Consider the following 12,817-nt stretch of genomic DNA (forward strand, 5'->3'; position numbering starts at 1 on the left):
AACAATGGGGGGGCATTTCACATACTCATGAGCCATGAGGGTGGTTATACAATTAAAAATCGGGTCTGGGGGGCCATTTAACATGGTCAGAAGCCATACAATTTAAAATTGGGTGAAATCGCGTCGCATCGCATCGCATGCGATCATATCGCATGCGATGCGATTCAACACGATTTTTCATTGTACAATGCCCTGCGATGGAAATCGTGGGCGCCGTGATAATACACAAGTACCGAGTGACCTCCTCCTCCCTGCACTGCTTCCGGGTGCAGGGAGGCGGAAGAGGAGCCCTCACAGCAGGGTTCAGGGAGGGATGGGGGACTGTAGTACACTTGGGGGTAAATGTAATAAACTTCAATATGTCGGCTATGGAGCTAGCGATTCCGACAGTGCAGGTGTCGTTGCCCTATCTTCCACAGCAGGGTCAATACTATCTGTGGTGGGGGCTAGCTCCAGACTGTGCAGTGGATCTTGCGTCAGTAGTGAGATCTTACGTGCACATATAATACATCTCCCAGTTGCTCTCTTGCAGTCTAGGTAACTTCATTGTGTTGTGAAGGATGTTGAGGCAGATGCACAGTCCAGAGTGTGAGTAATGCTATGCCACGAGTACCGAATATCCGAAGGATTGTGGGAATATACAAGATAAATGATGTGGCCTAGCATAATACATCCGCTAAGGCTTCACTATCGGAAGACAGCTGATAGATTTTTGGCTTTGCTGTATGTGATGAACTGGAAAATGAGCCAGTCGCCAGACAAAAGCCGATCATTAAAGGTGGAAGATAGATGGGAATACAGCCACTAGGAGCCTAATTCAGACCTATTGGCAAGGTTGCAATTTTTGCAGATGGACAAAACCATGCTGCACTGCAGGTGGGGCAGATGGGATGAGCAGAAGAAACATGCAGAGAAAATTAGATTTGGATGCGGTATGTTCAAACTGAAATCTATATTGCAGAATAAAAATAAAGCAGCCAGTATTTACTCCACACAGAAACAAAATAACTCCCCCGAATCTAACTTTTCTGCACATGTAACATCTGCCCCACCTGCAGTGCAGCATGGTTTTGTCCATCTGCCAAATTTGCAGCCTGAATCAGGCTCTAGGTTCCAATTTTAAATCTTGAAAACATTGCAAACTATATATATAAACTATATAGTACCGCTTTTACACCAGAGCCGCGACCCAGGTTATTGCCACTCCAGTACGGGCCGGGGCTTGGTGTAAAAGGGGTAAAAAAAAAATAACCCGGGTCCTGTTACCCGGTGTCCGACCCGACAAATGTTCAGGGTCGGAGGACACGGGGCTTCCCAGGAGTTAGAAGCCGTGTAAATGGGCAACCTGGGTCATCCGACCCAGGGACCCATTTCCACCAATCAGGGAGCCCCAACCTCCGGACCGCACCGCCCTGAGGTCAGTCCAGAGGTTGGGCAGGGGCTGCGTACAGCCTCTGCTGCTGTCTGCGGTACTATGCAGACAGTAGCAGAGGTGAATGGATGCCTGTGTGCGACATCCATTCACCTCATGGACCGAGGGCAGCCCGGCAGCTTAACAGGGTGCTGGGCTTGCCCCCAGCGTGTTGGTTAGCGTTGCGGGGGTGTCGGTCGGGGTTGCGGGGGTGTCGGTTGGCGGGTTTCCCGGCGCTTGGAGATGATGTCATCTCCAAGCTCCAGGTCAGGGCCTGACGTCACCGGTGTCCCCTACCCGGCAAAATGCCTGGGATGCCAGTGTAAAAGTGCGACCCGGCAGTTTTGGTGTAAAAAGAAAAGAGATGTTATGGGCCGAGATAAAGTACCAACCAACCTGCTTCTAACTCATTTTCAAACACAGCCTATAACATGACAGAAGCTAATTGGCTGGAACTTTATTTCTTTACACTCGATCTCTCTCTAAGGCTTACTAAATAGACAATGTAGTCATAATTATGTTATTTTGGATTCTGTCTCATAGAGATATACTGCGTGAAGGACAACGCTCTTCTTTTAAGAAAATTTTCCTAATAAACCTCTACCTCTAAAAAAAAAACAGAACCCCAATTGCTGAACGTCTTGGGTGAAAGTGATGGAAAGGGGTGGCACATAAATGGAATTTTGCTTTCAGATAATCTTGGTGGTCCATAGTGAATAAAATAACTATTGGTTGGTTTAATGGGGTTCTCTATCCAAAATAATATTTTGCCTTGTACTCTGTTTACAATGTAGGGAACATAAGATTATTATGGGTATTGAGCACATTACAGTGTATCAGGGAGGCAGAGCTACATGGAAACAGGGATCTGCAGTCCGTCATTTGTCCACTAGCTGAGCGCTGTTGCGGGTCTGCCCACCGGCGCTGGATAAGTATGAATTAATGACCCTAATTGGAGGTGCTTATAAACAGATGGCACCTCCCACAAATCTTATTATGGTCAAAGTCTGCCCCACCTGCAGTGCACTTGGTTTTGCCCATTTTGAGAACAAATTTGTACTGAGCTCAGATCTGACTAAGGGCCTTTGTTTTCCCGAATCCTCTGTCTACGTCAAGTTTATTCACAGTTTGCGTGTTTATCTCACATTTTATTTTCTCACCTGTTTATGAAGGTTCCCGAGGATCAGATTCCAGCCCATCTCATATGTCTCCGGGCCACACTTCTGTGGCCCCTCCGGAGGAAATTTGGGTACTGAGAAAACCGTTTGCAGGTATCATATGGAAACACTGCTCTCACATTCTTGTGGATCATTAATATAGGTGTATAGTCTGCCTGTTTTTACAGCAATGGTTGTTTTCCAAATGAAGCACTGTTATAAATCACTGCAAATCAATGACATAACACTAGGCCACGATATTAGGTACTGTAATAATTACAGATATGGGGGGTCCTGCTGTTACGTGCACCTCACTAAGGTCACATTTGCCCAACATTAATTTGAACATTGCACTGAATGTCTACCTGTGCAGGGCAGCCATTTTGTGTAAAGATCCAGATCCTTCTGAATGACCCATCAGTATCCAGTATAAAGATAAATGGAGCGCGCCGCGAGTTCAGGCCCCCTGGCTAATGGCATGTCCCCCCAGCCATGACCACACCCTGCTTGTTGTAAGCGTGCTTGCAGTGTGCTCTTAAAAGGAGGTGCCATGAGACGTCTCCTGTCTTGGCACATACTTAGATGCACCATCGTTTGCAACATTGAAGATTGCACCAGCCTTATGGCAAATGCATTCTTTGCCATCTGAAAATGGCTACCATAGTGCGACGTGGACTGATGCTCAGACTGATAACATCATCGGCTTGTGTCCAGTATCGCCGCTGCATGCACCTCTGAATCAGGCCATGACCTTATATCTAATGGGGCATACACGCAGGGTGACTATGCTGAGCGATCTGAGAGATGCTAGATCGCTCAGCACACAGCGCTGCACAGCTCTGTGCTGTGCAATCTGTCAGCGGCCTGTGTTCTCCGGCAATCTGACTATCTTAATCACCCGACGATAGCGACGCGTGGGGCCGCGCATGACTGTCGCCATGGCCCCTACACACGGAGCGATGTCGGGTCATTTTCTAAGCGTTCCAGTCAGAACGCTTAGAAAATGGGCCGAAATCGCCACCCGTTGTATTGTGAGATTACTGGGAGAAATAGAAGTTGTCTAAATGCCAGGAAAACATCTTCCTCCGGAACAGTGATCTGGGGATTAGGATCACAGGTATAAAGCCAGTAACGTGTCTGACTTGTTATCAGGAACAGTACTGGGACGCATTCTCCCATGCACCCTGTAGTAGCCCAGGTGAAAGGTAATGTGCCTAGGGAGGGCTCTGAACACATTATTAGTCTATGGCTATGTCTTGTCAATTCCATTTGTTTGGAAACAAACACGGTTCAGTTTCTTTACAGCAGCCACAATGGAGACGCAAGTGACAGTGACAAAAGTATTAGCACAATAACACAACCACCATTTCCTAGAGCAGAGGTGAGCCACTGCTGGGCCTAGGCCGAAGCCTATTCGGGGCACTATAATTTATGTACGACATTGGCTTTGTTATCCCACGTGATAAAATCTGATACAACAGCTTTTAACACAGTGAGAAGAATAACTTGTCAACCCTCTAATAGATTTCTCCCTTTCTCCTGCCAAGTTATGCCTTCCTTCCGGTAATAATCATCACCTCGTGACTGTTAATCCCTTCACCACCAGGGGGCTGTGCTGAGCAATGTGCAGCCTTCCCCGAGGCCTGTGAAGTGGGTTAATGGGTAGTTGCTATTGTTAAGCACCATGGGACCTTTCCGCAGCTAGCAACTGCCTAACCCCATCATCAGCCCATTTTTATCATGAATTATTCATCCTCACGTCTCTACACTGTGTGTCTGCCATCAGATCTCCATTTATTTTTGATTCAGTACCTGGCAGAACCCTAGATGTACCAGCAGTACAGTTTTGGAATCTCAGGACAGCCTTTGTAAGTGGGTGGAATCTAGACAGTGTGCAGAAGTTGGTTGGGTTATACCACCCCCAGCACAGTAGAGAGTTGCAGTGGCAAACGCAGGATTTTCAGAAGGGGGTTTCCAGAGGGGCGGAGCAAAGCACGGAGATGGACACTTAGGTGACCCAGTATATGCCGGGTCAGTTAAAGTAATATAGATAGACCAAATGTATATAAATAATAATAAAATATATATATATATATATATATAGACACACACACACACATATATATATATATACACATACATACCATACATATATATACATACAGGGGCGTCAACAGCAGTGTACACCCCTAGGCATAGCAATGTATTGGGGCACCTACTGATCCTCCAGCGGTAGGGGTGGGGGAAGCTTTGATGTCCCACGGGTGGTAGGGGGTATTATATCAACCGCTCAGCATGTAGGGCCTGGATCAGTAATTTCCACTAATTACCCCTTTACTGCACAGATGGTGGAAGATGGGGTGGGAGAAGGGGGCATTGGGCTGAATGAAGGGGCCCTGATACATAACTTCCAGGGTGGTAGAGGATGTTTAATATGCAGAGGAGGGGTGTATAGTGGAGTGGGCTTGTTATTCATAATTTTCTGGTGGGAGGACAGATTGCTTGACTACAGATATCTCCAGTTCCCAGAAATAGATTTCTAAGATTTTAATGGAATTAAAAACTAGAGAATCCCACCTACCAAATGGTATTGGGGACTAGGGGATGAGAGTTCAGGAGGCAGAGCAATCTGTCAACGAGCATATAAAACTACATACCAGGTGTGTGGAGCTGGAGCAGTAACCAGCTGCATGAAGGCTGATATCTCTGGTTCTGGGCACAGTAGAGACAAGCTACTAGTGTCCTTCAAAGGGGGAGTGTCCCAGATTTTGGAATATACCCTCAGAAAAACTCTAAAGGGGCATACACACGTAGAGATCTGTGCTGAGCAATTTTGCTAAGCTATTTTGCTAATCAATTTTGCTGGTGTCAAGATCTCCCATGGGGAGCACATACACATGCAGAGTTTTGTGCTAAGTGATTTTGCTAAGCGATTTTGCTAAGCAAATTTGCTTAAGCAAAAAAAGTCAGGGTAATGGTTCAGAATGAGAGATTGTGATCAGTATCTCTCATTCTGTACACACAGAGAGATTTGCAGTCATTTGCTAAGCAATCTTACTAGATTGTGACTGCATGCACTGACTTAGTTAGCAAGAGATATTTAATCTCTCGGAGCATACACACGGAGAGATCTGTGCTTACTTTCTAAGCAATCTAGTCAGATTGCTTAGAAAATAGCACAAATTTGCTCCGTGTGTACACCCCTTAAGTCAGAGAGAACCTGAAATATCTCTCTGGGAAGAGCAATTAACAGGCTTGGATGGGGACCACTGCTTTGAAGTCAGATATCTCCGGTTCCCATGGGCCGATTTTTCAAATTCTTGTACCCATGGAAAGAGGGGACCCTCAGCTTTCAGCCCTTTCAGGGCCCTTAGACTCCTGGGGGGGTTTCTGGGTACTCAGAAACCCCCCCTGCGTGCGCTACTGAGTTGTAGGTGTCTGTGTAAGATGCATTGCTTAAAATAACCCCAGTGAGTATGTATGTGTTTTGGTTGTCGTTATACTGTACCCTTAAATGGTTCTGCAAGGCTTGATCTCAGTTACTGGGAACATGAATGCCTATTGCACACATCAATCAGCTTGTTGCTCCATTTAAAGGTCTATTAAGCTAAACGCATTGAAGCATGGGGAGAAGTGCTTAGCTTGCAGAGGGAGATGATGACAGTGTGGGTAGATTGTGTCCCTGTGGTGCACCTCATCACAGTGGAGGGAGCTATTTCATGGACGGAAGCGATATTTATATACAACTTGGGAGCAACAGTGTCATTGTGGAAGAACTAATATTCATGGAATGCAGCTTAACAATTAATGTGTACATAGCGCCTATCTGATTTGTGCACGCCAAGGAAAACACCACAACATGGGGGCATGGTCACGCCATGTTTGGTGCGCTATCGCATGGAGGATTGCCTACAGTAGCTCTTCCAAAGCACTGTGCTATCCTCGATCCCCTCCCCTAATATGAACTTTGAATCAGCCATTATGAGTGGGACTTCCCTCACAGCATTCCAGGTAGACTGGACAAAGGTTCCGACTGTCAGAGTGACAGGACAGGTGAGAGGTATCCTAGCAACCTGTGCCCTAGTCCATTTATCCACTGATCTGCTGCATTCATATGAATACTGGTTCAGATCGCGCAATTTCTTCCTCAAGCGTGCGTTGATAGCGGCCTTACTTTAAGATGGCCGCCCAGCCGCAGATCTGTTTAATACAAACTTGTTCTTGCTCCCGTGCCAGGTGGTGATCGTAGCAGCATGGGCAGCACAGGAAGTGCCACCAGTGGTCGAAGCTCTGGGAGTGGTCAGAGTGCTAACAGTGCCCACGCTATACCCGCTAACGCAGAGGGGGTCAAGGTATATAGTGTGGGGAGACCCGGTTGCATAATATATAAATTGGTGACATGGAAATTAGCCTAGCTGAATTACAGGCTGAGATTCATTTTGTGAAGGAGAAATACAGATTAGGCTTATTTCTGTTAGAGGAGAATACAGGTAGAAGTGAATGGATGATGCTCATCCACTATTGCACACTAGGCATTTACCTCAGTAACCCTTACACAATTCCCTGTAACAGTAGTTCCGCCTAGTTTGCTCAGTCCTGTTGTAGTGACAAGGAAATGAGCTCAGGCTATGGGCGGGATGCACTAACATCCGCGCCCCCACTTCGCCTACATCGCTGGCTACCGCAGAGATAATTATCGTATATGCAGTAACATATGCGATAATTATAGCAAAGGACAAGTCTTGAGTTAAGAGCTGTCCTTTGCGATGTGGCCGACGATGTGCAGCGGCTCCCCCCTCCCTCCCTTACCCGGCCGGATGACGCTGCTGCTGCGGGCAGGCTCTCCTCGTCCTCCCTGCCCCGGAAGAGGATTTACAGTGCAGGGAGGAGGAGGTCACAGGTCCAGGCAGCACAGCGATGTGCTGCCCGGACACAGATGAGGGGAGGGGTCTGTTCGGGGCGGCGGTGGGTCATGATAGAAGCCCATAGAACCCCAGCTTTTGCTGGCGATGCCCCTCGTCGCAGTAACCTGGCGGTGGGACTTTAGTGCATTATAAAATGCGGTAAAAACACCGGTAATGGTTTTTTTACCACATTTTTGCATCCCCCTAATACATTTTTATTTAATATTACTCCACCAGGAATAAGCAGCTCACAGGAATTATTTTCTAATCACTTTAGTATCAGTTGAATTATATGAATAAAACAGATGTATGGAGTTCTGTTAAGACCAGCTCCATCTTGGACAGTCAGCTGTTTGATGCACTGTATACTGTACCACACGTGTGCCAGTAAAACCAGGCAACAACAAACCAGGGGCCATATTTATTAAGCTTGGTGAAGTAATAATGTGGCCAGTACTTTATCACCGGCCAATTATCTCCTTTCTGTCAAGTTACAGACTGGGGCTGAAAAAAAAAAAAAAAAACTAGCTGATAATGATCTGAATATGGTCAAACAGTTATCAGGAATGTTCGCTAATGCCTTCAGAAAATAGACACTAGTGCCAGGTGTGTGTGTGCAAGTGGCACATACACCAGATGGAATATTTGCAGTCAGACATGAATACCAATCGGCTAGAACTTGTGCAATTTGTCCACATATGCGAGTAGCCAAATCAGACCGCGATACTGTGGTTCAGCACTCCGGCTGAGCTGCATAACCAGTGTGGTTTAAATAATAATAATAATAATAAAAAGATTTAACATATTTTAATTTAAACGTAACATTAAACGTTTAAAATAATATTAGAGTACCCAGGGGGGGATGAGGAAGCAGTTGAATCTAGTAACATGGACATCACTTCCATATTTCTTCATCTCACATTTTTTCCTCTTTACATCCTTTTCTTTTGGTTGTGTCCTCACGCCCGTTCCATTTCAGCTGCTCGCCACTGTTCTTTCCCAGAAGGCATTGGGGCAGGAGCCTGGAGACGCCTGTGAGGGCCACACAGGTGCGTGGAGCTCAAAAATCACAGTCTTCAAAAATCACAGGATTTTCATGAAAATAAACAGGATGCAATATGTGGAAATACAGAGTCTTTCTAGATCTATCTTGCCCTTCTCATCTGCTTAAATGGTTACACTAGTCATTGAGTCGTGAGAGTGAGGCGAGGCGAGGCGAGGCAGCGTTACCATCAATATGGCTGGAGTAAATTTACTAAGATGGGAGTTCTATTGAAGTTGGAATATTGCCCATTGCAACCAATCAGATAATAATTCCTATTTATTTAGCGCCTTCTACAAGACAACAGATAGACAGCCAGATGCACTAAGCTTCAAAAGTGACAAAATGGAGAGTGATAATCAGCCAGCCAATCAGCTCCTACCTGCCATGTCACAGACTGTGTTTGAAAAATGTTAGACAGGAGCTGATTGGCTCGTTGTTTATCACACTCCATTTTATCACTTTTGAAGCTTAGTGCATCTGGCCCATTATCTGATTGGTTGCTATAACATCCCATCTTCAGCAGAACTCCCATCTGAGTACATTTCTCCTCAGTGTTTTTTGTAATTGATAAGTAAACCCCTGTCCCTTTTAGCAGTCCTTATAACAGAAGTGGATGCTTATACTCTGTATTTCTCTATGTATGCATTTATTTGTTCATTTTCAGGAGTGATATAATACATTAAAATGAATTAGAATTTAACCTGCATTTATACACTAACACGAGTTTCCCAAATGCGTTCCTATAGGCATCCCAATGGTCCAGGTTTTAAAAATGTCAATGCTTGGCCACAGGTGACTTACTGTAATTAATCCCTCAGTAAATTTGATTTAACCATCTGTGCTGAACCGTCTGTATCTAAAACCTGGACTGTTGGGTTGCCTTGAGAACCGTGTTAGGTAACCTCTGCACTAACACATGCATTGGAGTGACTAACTGTATTGCAAATAATCCTTTATCAATGTAACAAATTGCTATTAGACTTTGCGCTGTACAATATGTTGGTATAATTATTAACCCACCATCTTTACTAACACTGTGCTCATTATAATTAGAGGTACTTGTTTCCTTGCAGGGCGCCCAGTTTTCTTACGTACGCTACCGTAGTAAAATCGCATCGCATTGCATCTCATGGGCCATTATAGTGCCGTGCGATGTGATGCGATGCGATTTTTGTATGTAATTTATTCACTGCTCTGTTGGCCTCGGGGGATCCCATCGCACCTCCCGCAAAATCGCATGCGATTTTATAGGGTGCGATGCCATGCCATTAGCTATACACTTGTATGACATACAATTATATTTTACTGACCCCCCCACTATCCACGCCACCCCAAAGCACGGCGAGCGGCGGAACACGTCCTCCCGACGTTTTCATACCCCCACTATTGATTTTATATAGTGTGGCGTGCGCAGCGAGCCACCGAGCCCGAAGTGTGGCAAGCGCAGCGAGGCCCGGGAGGGGACGGTGAATACATGTAAAGTAATCCACGTCCCCTCACCGGGCTCTCTGCGCTGGCAACGCCTCAGGCTCGGTGGCTCGTAGCGCTCGCCACACTATGTAAAATAAATGCCACGCCGATGTGGATAGCGGGAGTATGAAAAGGTCGGGAGGATGCGTTCCGCCGCCGCTCGCCACGCTTCGGGGTGACGTGGATAGTGTGGGGGGGGGGGGAGGGTCAGTGAAACCTCATTGTATGTCATACAAGTGTATAGCTAATGGCATGGCATTGCACCCTATAAAATCGTATGCGATCGCATGCGATTTTGCGGGAGGTGTGATGCGATCCCCTGGGGCCAACAGAGCAGTGAATAAATTACATTAAAAAATCGCATCGCACGCCACTAAAATGGCCCATGAGATGAACAGAGAATAGACCTGTACGCTTACAGCGTACTGGGTGTCCTGCTAGGAAACAAGTACCTAATTAGATTTGTGCATTATTACGCCTTGTACTGTGCCCTTATATGGGCTTGTACTCTCCATTTTGTTTAATCCTCCATTTTGCCCTTTAATCCTCCATGTTGCCCTCTAAATTTACACCTTGCCCTTTAATCCTCTGTGTTGCCCTGTAATCCTCTGTGCTATCATTTAATCTAGACTATTGTTATGCATGTTGCCTTTTAGTCTAATACCTTGCATTGCTTTGTGTTCTGCAATACGAATCTCTATTATTTTGTGATTACCTTATCATTGTTAAACACTGATAATGTGTATTGTGTATAAATTTTGGGTGGGGGGGGGGAAGGGTCGGGGGTTCTTTGGTATTTTCTATAGAGACAAGACTATTTAAATGACAAATGATTTGTATCCATAGATACATTTCTTGCTCTCTCTTTCTATTGTTAATTATCTTTCCTATATAATCATTTGCTGCTGAGATTAGCTAGAACCCATGGGCACATCTGTTGTGAATGTACTACTTGTTATATTCTAACGTTTTTGTTTGATACATGAAGGATCGTCACGACCCCAGAGCGTTGCGAGCTGTCCTTACATTGAGCAGTCATACGTAGGAGAACACCCAAAGAAGATGGAGGCTATGTCGGAAGGGAAGGTACATGACAGCGATCATTTGTTAATATGTATTATTGACTGTTCGCATCCGATTTCCTTGAACTCCTCCGACAGCTCCCCTTGAGTTCTTCTACATGCAATATATCGCATGCGATTCAGCGTGTAAAAAATGGCACATCGAGTGCAAAATCGGATGGAGCCCTCATTCTATATAACAGTACAGAGACCATAGTGGCGCACAGAGTGGTCTATTATCGACCATTCACACCCATTACCCTCACTTCCGCCTCTGCTCACACTATAAAGAACATCACTCTCCTCAGTACACTGCGAAACGTCACTCACCACCACATTCACGTGTTCCTGCTGCTTCTGATCTGTCTTTGAGTGCTCGATGGGTCAGAGATGAGGAGCACCTGAGGGAATAGACAGGGGGAGGGCACGTAGGATGTCGGAGGAGCCTGTGCGGGCACATATAGGAGTAGATTGAGAGTGACACTGACAGGAAAGGTTCTGTTGGGAAAAGGTTCTGTTGGGAAAAGGTTCTGTTGGGAAAGGTGCTGTTGGGCAAAAGTTCTGTTGGGAAAGGGAAAGGTTAGAAACATAGAATTTGACGGCAGATAAGAACCACTTGGCCCATCTAGTCTGCTCCTTTTTTAAACATGTTACCTCAAACCATATTTGATCCTTATTTTTTTGTAAGGATATCAATATGCCTATCCCAAGCATGTTTAAATTGTACTACTGTATTTGCCTCTACCACCTCTGATGGGAGGCTATTCCACTTATCTACTACTCTTTATGTGAAGTAATTCTTCCTCACATTTCCCCTGAATCTTCCTCCTCTTTCAGTGCATGTCCTCGTGTTCTGTTGCTCCTCTTCCTGTGAAGAATGTCTCCCACCTGTACCTTGTTAAAGCCCTTGATATATTTGGCCTCCAGAACTGAACACAATACTCTAGATGAGGTCGTACCATTGACCTATACAGTGGCATTATTACTTCTTTCTTTCTACTGCTGATACCTCTCCCTATGCAACCAAGCATCTGACTTGCTTTCTTCATTGCTTTGTTACATTACCTACCTGCCTTTAAGTCCCCTGAAATAGTGACACCTAGATCCCTCTCTTCCTCAGTAGTTTCCATTATAGTGCCATTTATACTATATTCAGTCTTTGGATTTCTGAGACCCAAGTGCATGATTTTGCATTTTTTGGCATTAAACTGTAGTTGCCATGCTCTTGACCATTCCTCTAATCTACCTAGATCATCATCTATTTGTTTTACCCCTCCTGGTGTGTCTACCCTGTTGCATATCTTTGAGTCATCTGCAAAAAGGCACATTTTACCCTCAATTCCATTTGCAATATCACCAACAAGGATATCAAAAAGCACCGGTCCAAGTACAGATCCCTGGGGTAAGGGATTCTTAAGGTTTTGTTGGGAAATGTTCTGTTGGGAAAGGGAAATATTCTGTTGGGAAAGGGAAAGGTTCTGTTGGGAAAGGTTCTGTTGGGAAATGTTCTGTTGGGAACGGGAAAGGTTCTGTTGGGACTTGTTTTCACATAGTAATCCAGGGAAACAAAATACGCATGATGGGCCATGTACAGCCCACGGGCTGCTAGGTTGACATGCCCGCTCTAAAGCATTCTGTTCTGTTGAACATTTAAGAGGTTTCCCTTTTTGGAAAATCTCTCTTTAAGAACAAACTCCACTTAAAAAACATCAGTAGGAGATTCCATGTAACAAACTCATTAACAGGTACAGTGACAGCACAACTGGTAA

The 12,817-nt window shown here is 45.3% G+C and overlaps 1 protein-coding gene across 4 annotated transcripts in view; it reads left to right on the forward strand.

Annotated features, from left to right (window-relative positions):
• The window catches only part of CASKIN1 (CASK interacting protein 1), a 231,293-nt gene that overhangs the window by 187,267 nt on the left and 31,209 nt on the right, over positions 1-12,817 (forward strand). For 2 of the 4 annotated variants that reach the window (XM_083153046.1, XM_083153048.1), the window contains 4 exons: positions 2,584-2,682; positions 6,805-6,920; positions 8,452-8,521; positions 10,976-11,073. In XM_083153046.1, coding sequence (XP_083009172.1) covers positions 2,584-2,682; positions 6,805-6,920; positions 8,452-8,521; positions 10,976-11,073 — 383 coding nt within the window. The remainder of the gene's footprint in view (positions 1-2,583; positions 2,683-6,804; positions 6,921-8,451; positions 8,522-10,975; positions 11,074-12,817) is intronic. The other 2 variants (XM_083153047.1, XM_083153049.1) reach the window with 1 other exon arrangement.

The sequence above is a fragment of the Crinia signifera genome, chromosome 7, assembly GCF_055691185.1.
Source record: "Crinia signifera chromosome 7, ASM5569118v1, whole genome shotgun sequence".
NCBI lineage: Eukaryota > Metazoa > Chordata > Amphibia > Anura > Myobatrachidae > Crinia > Crinia signifera.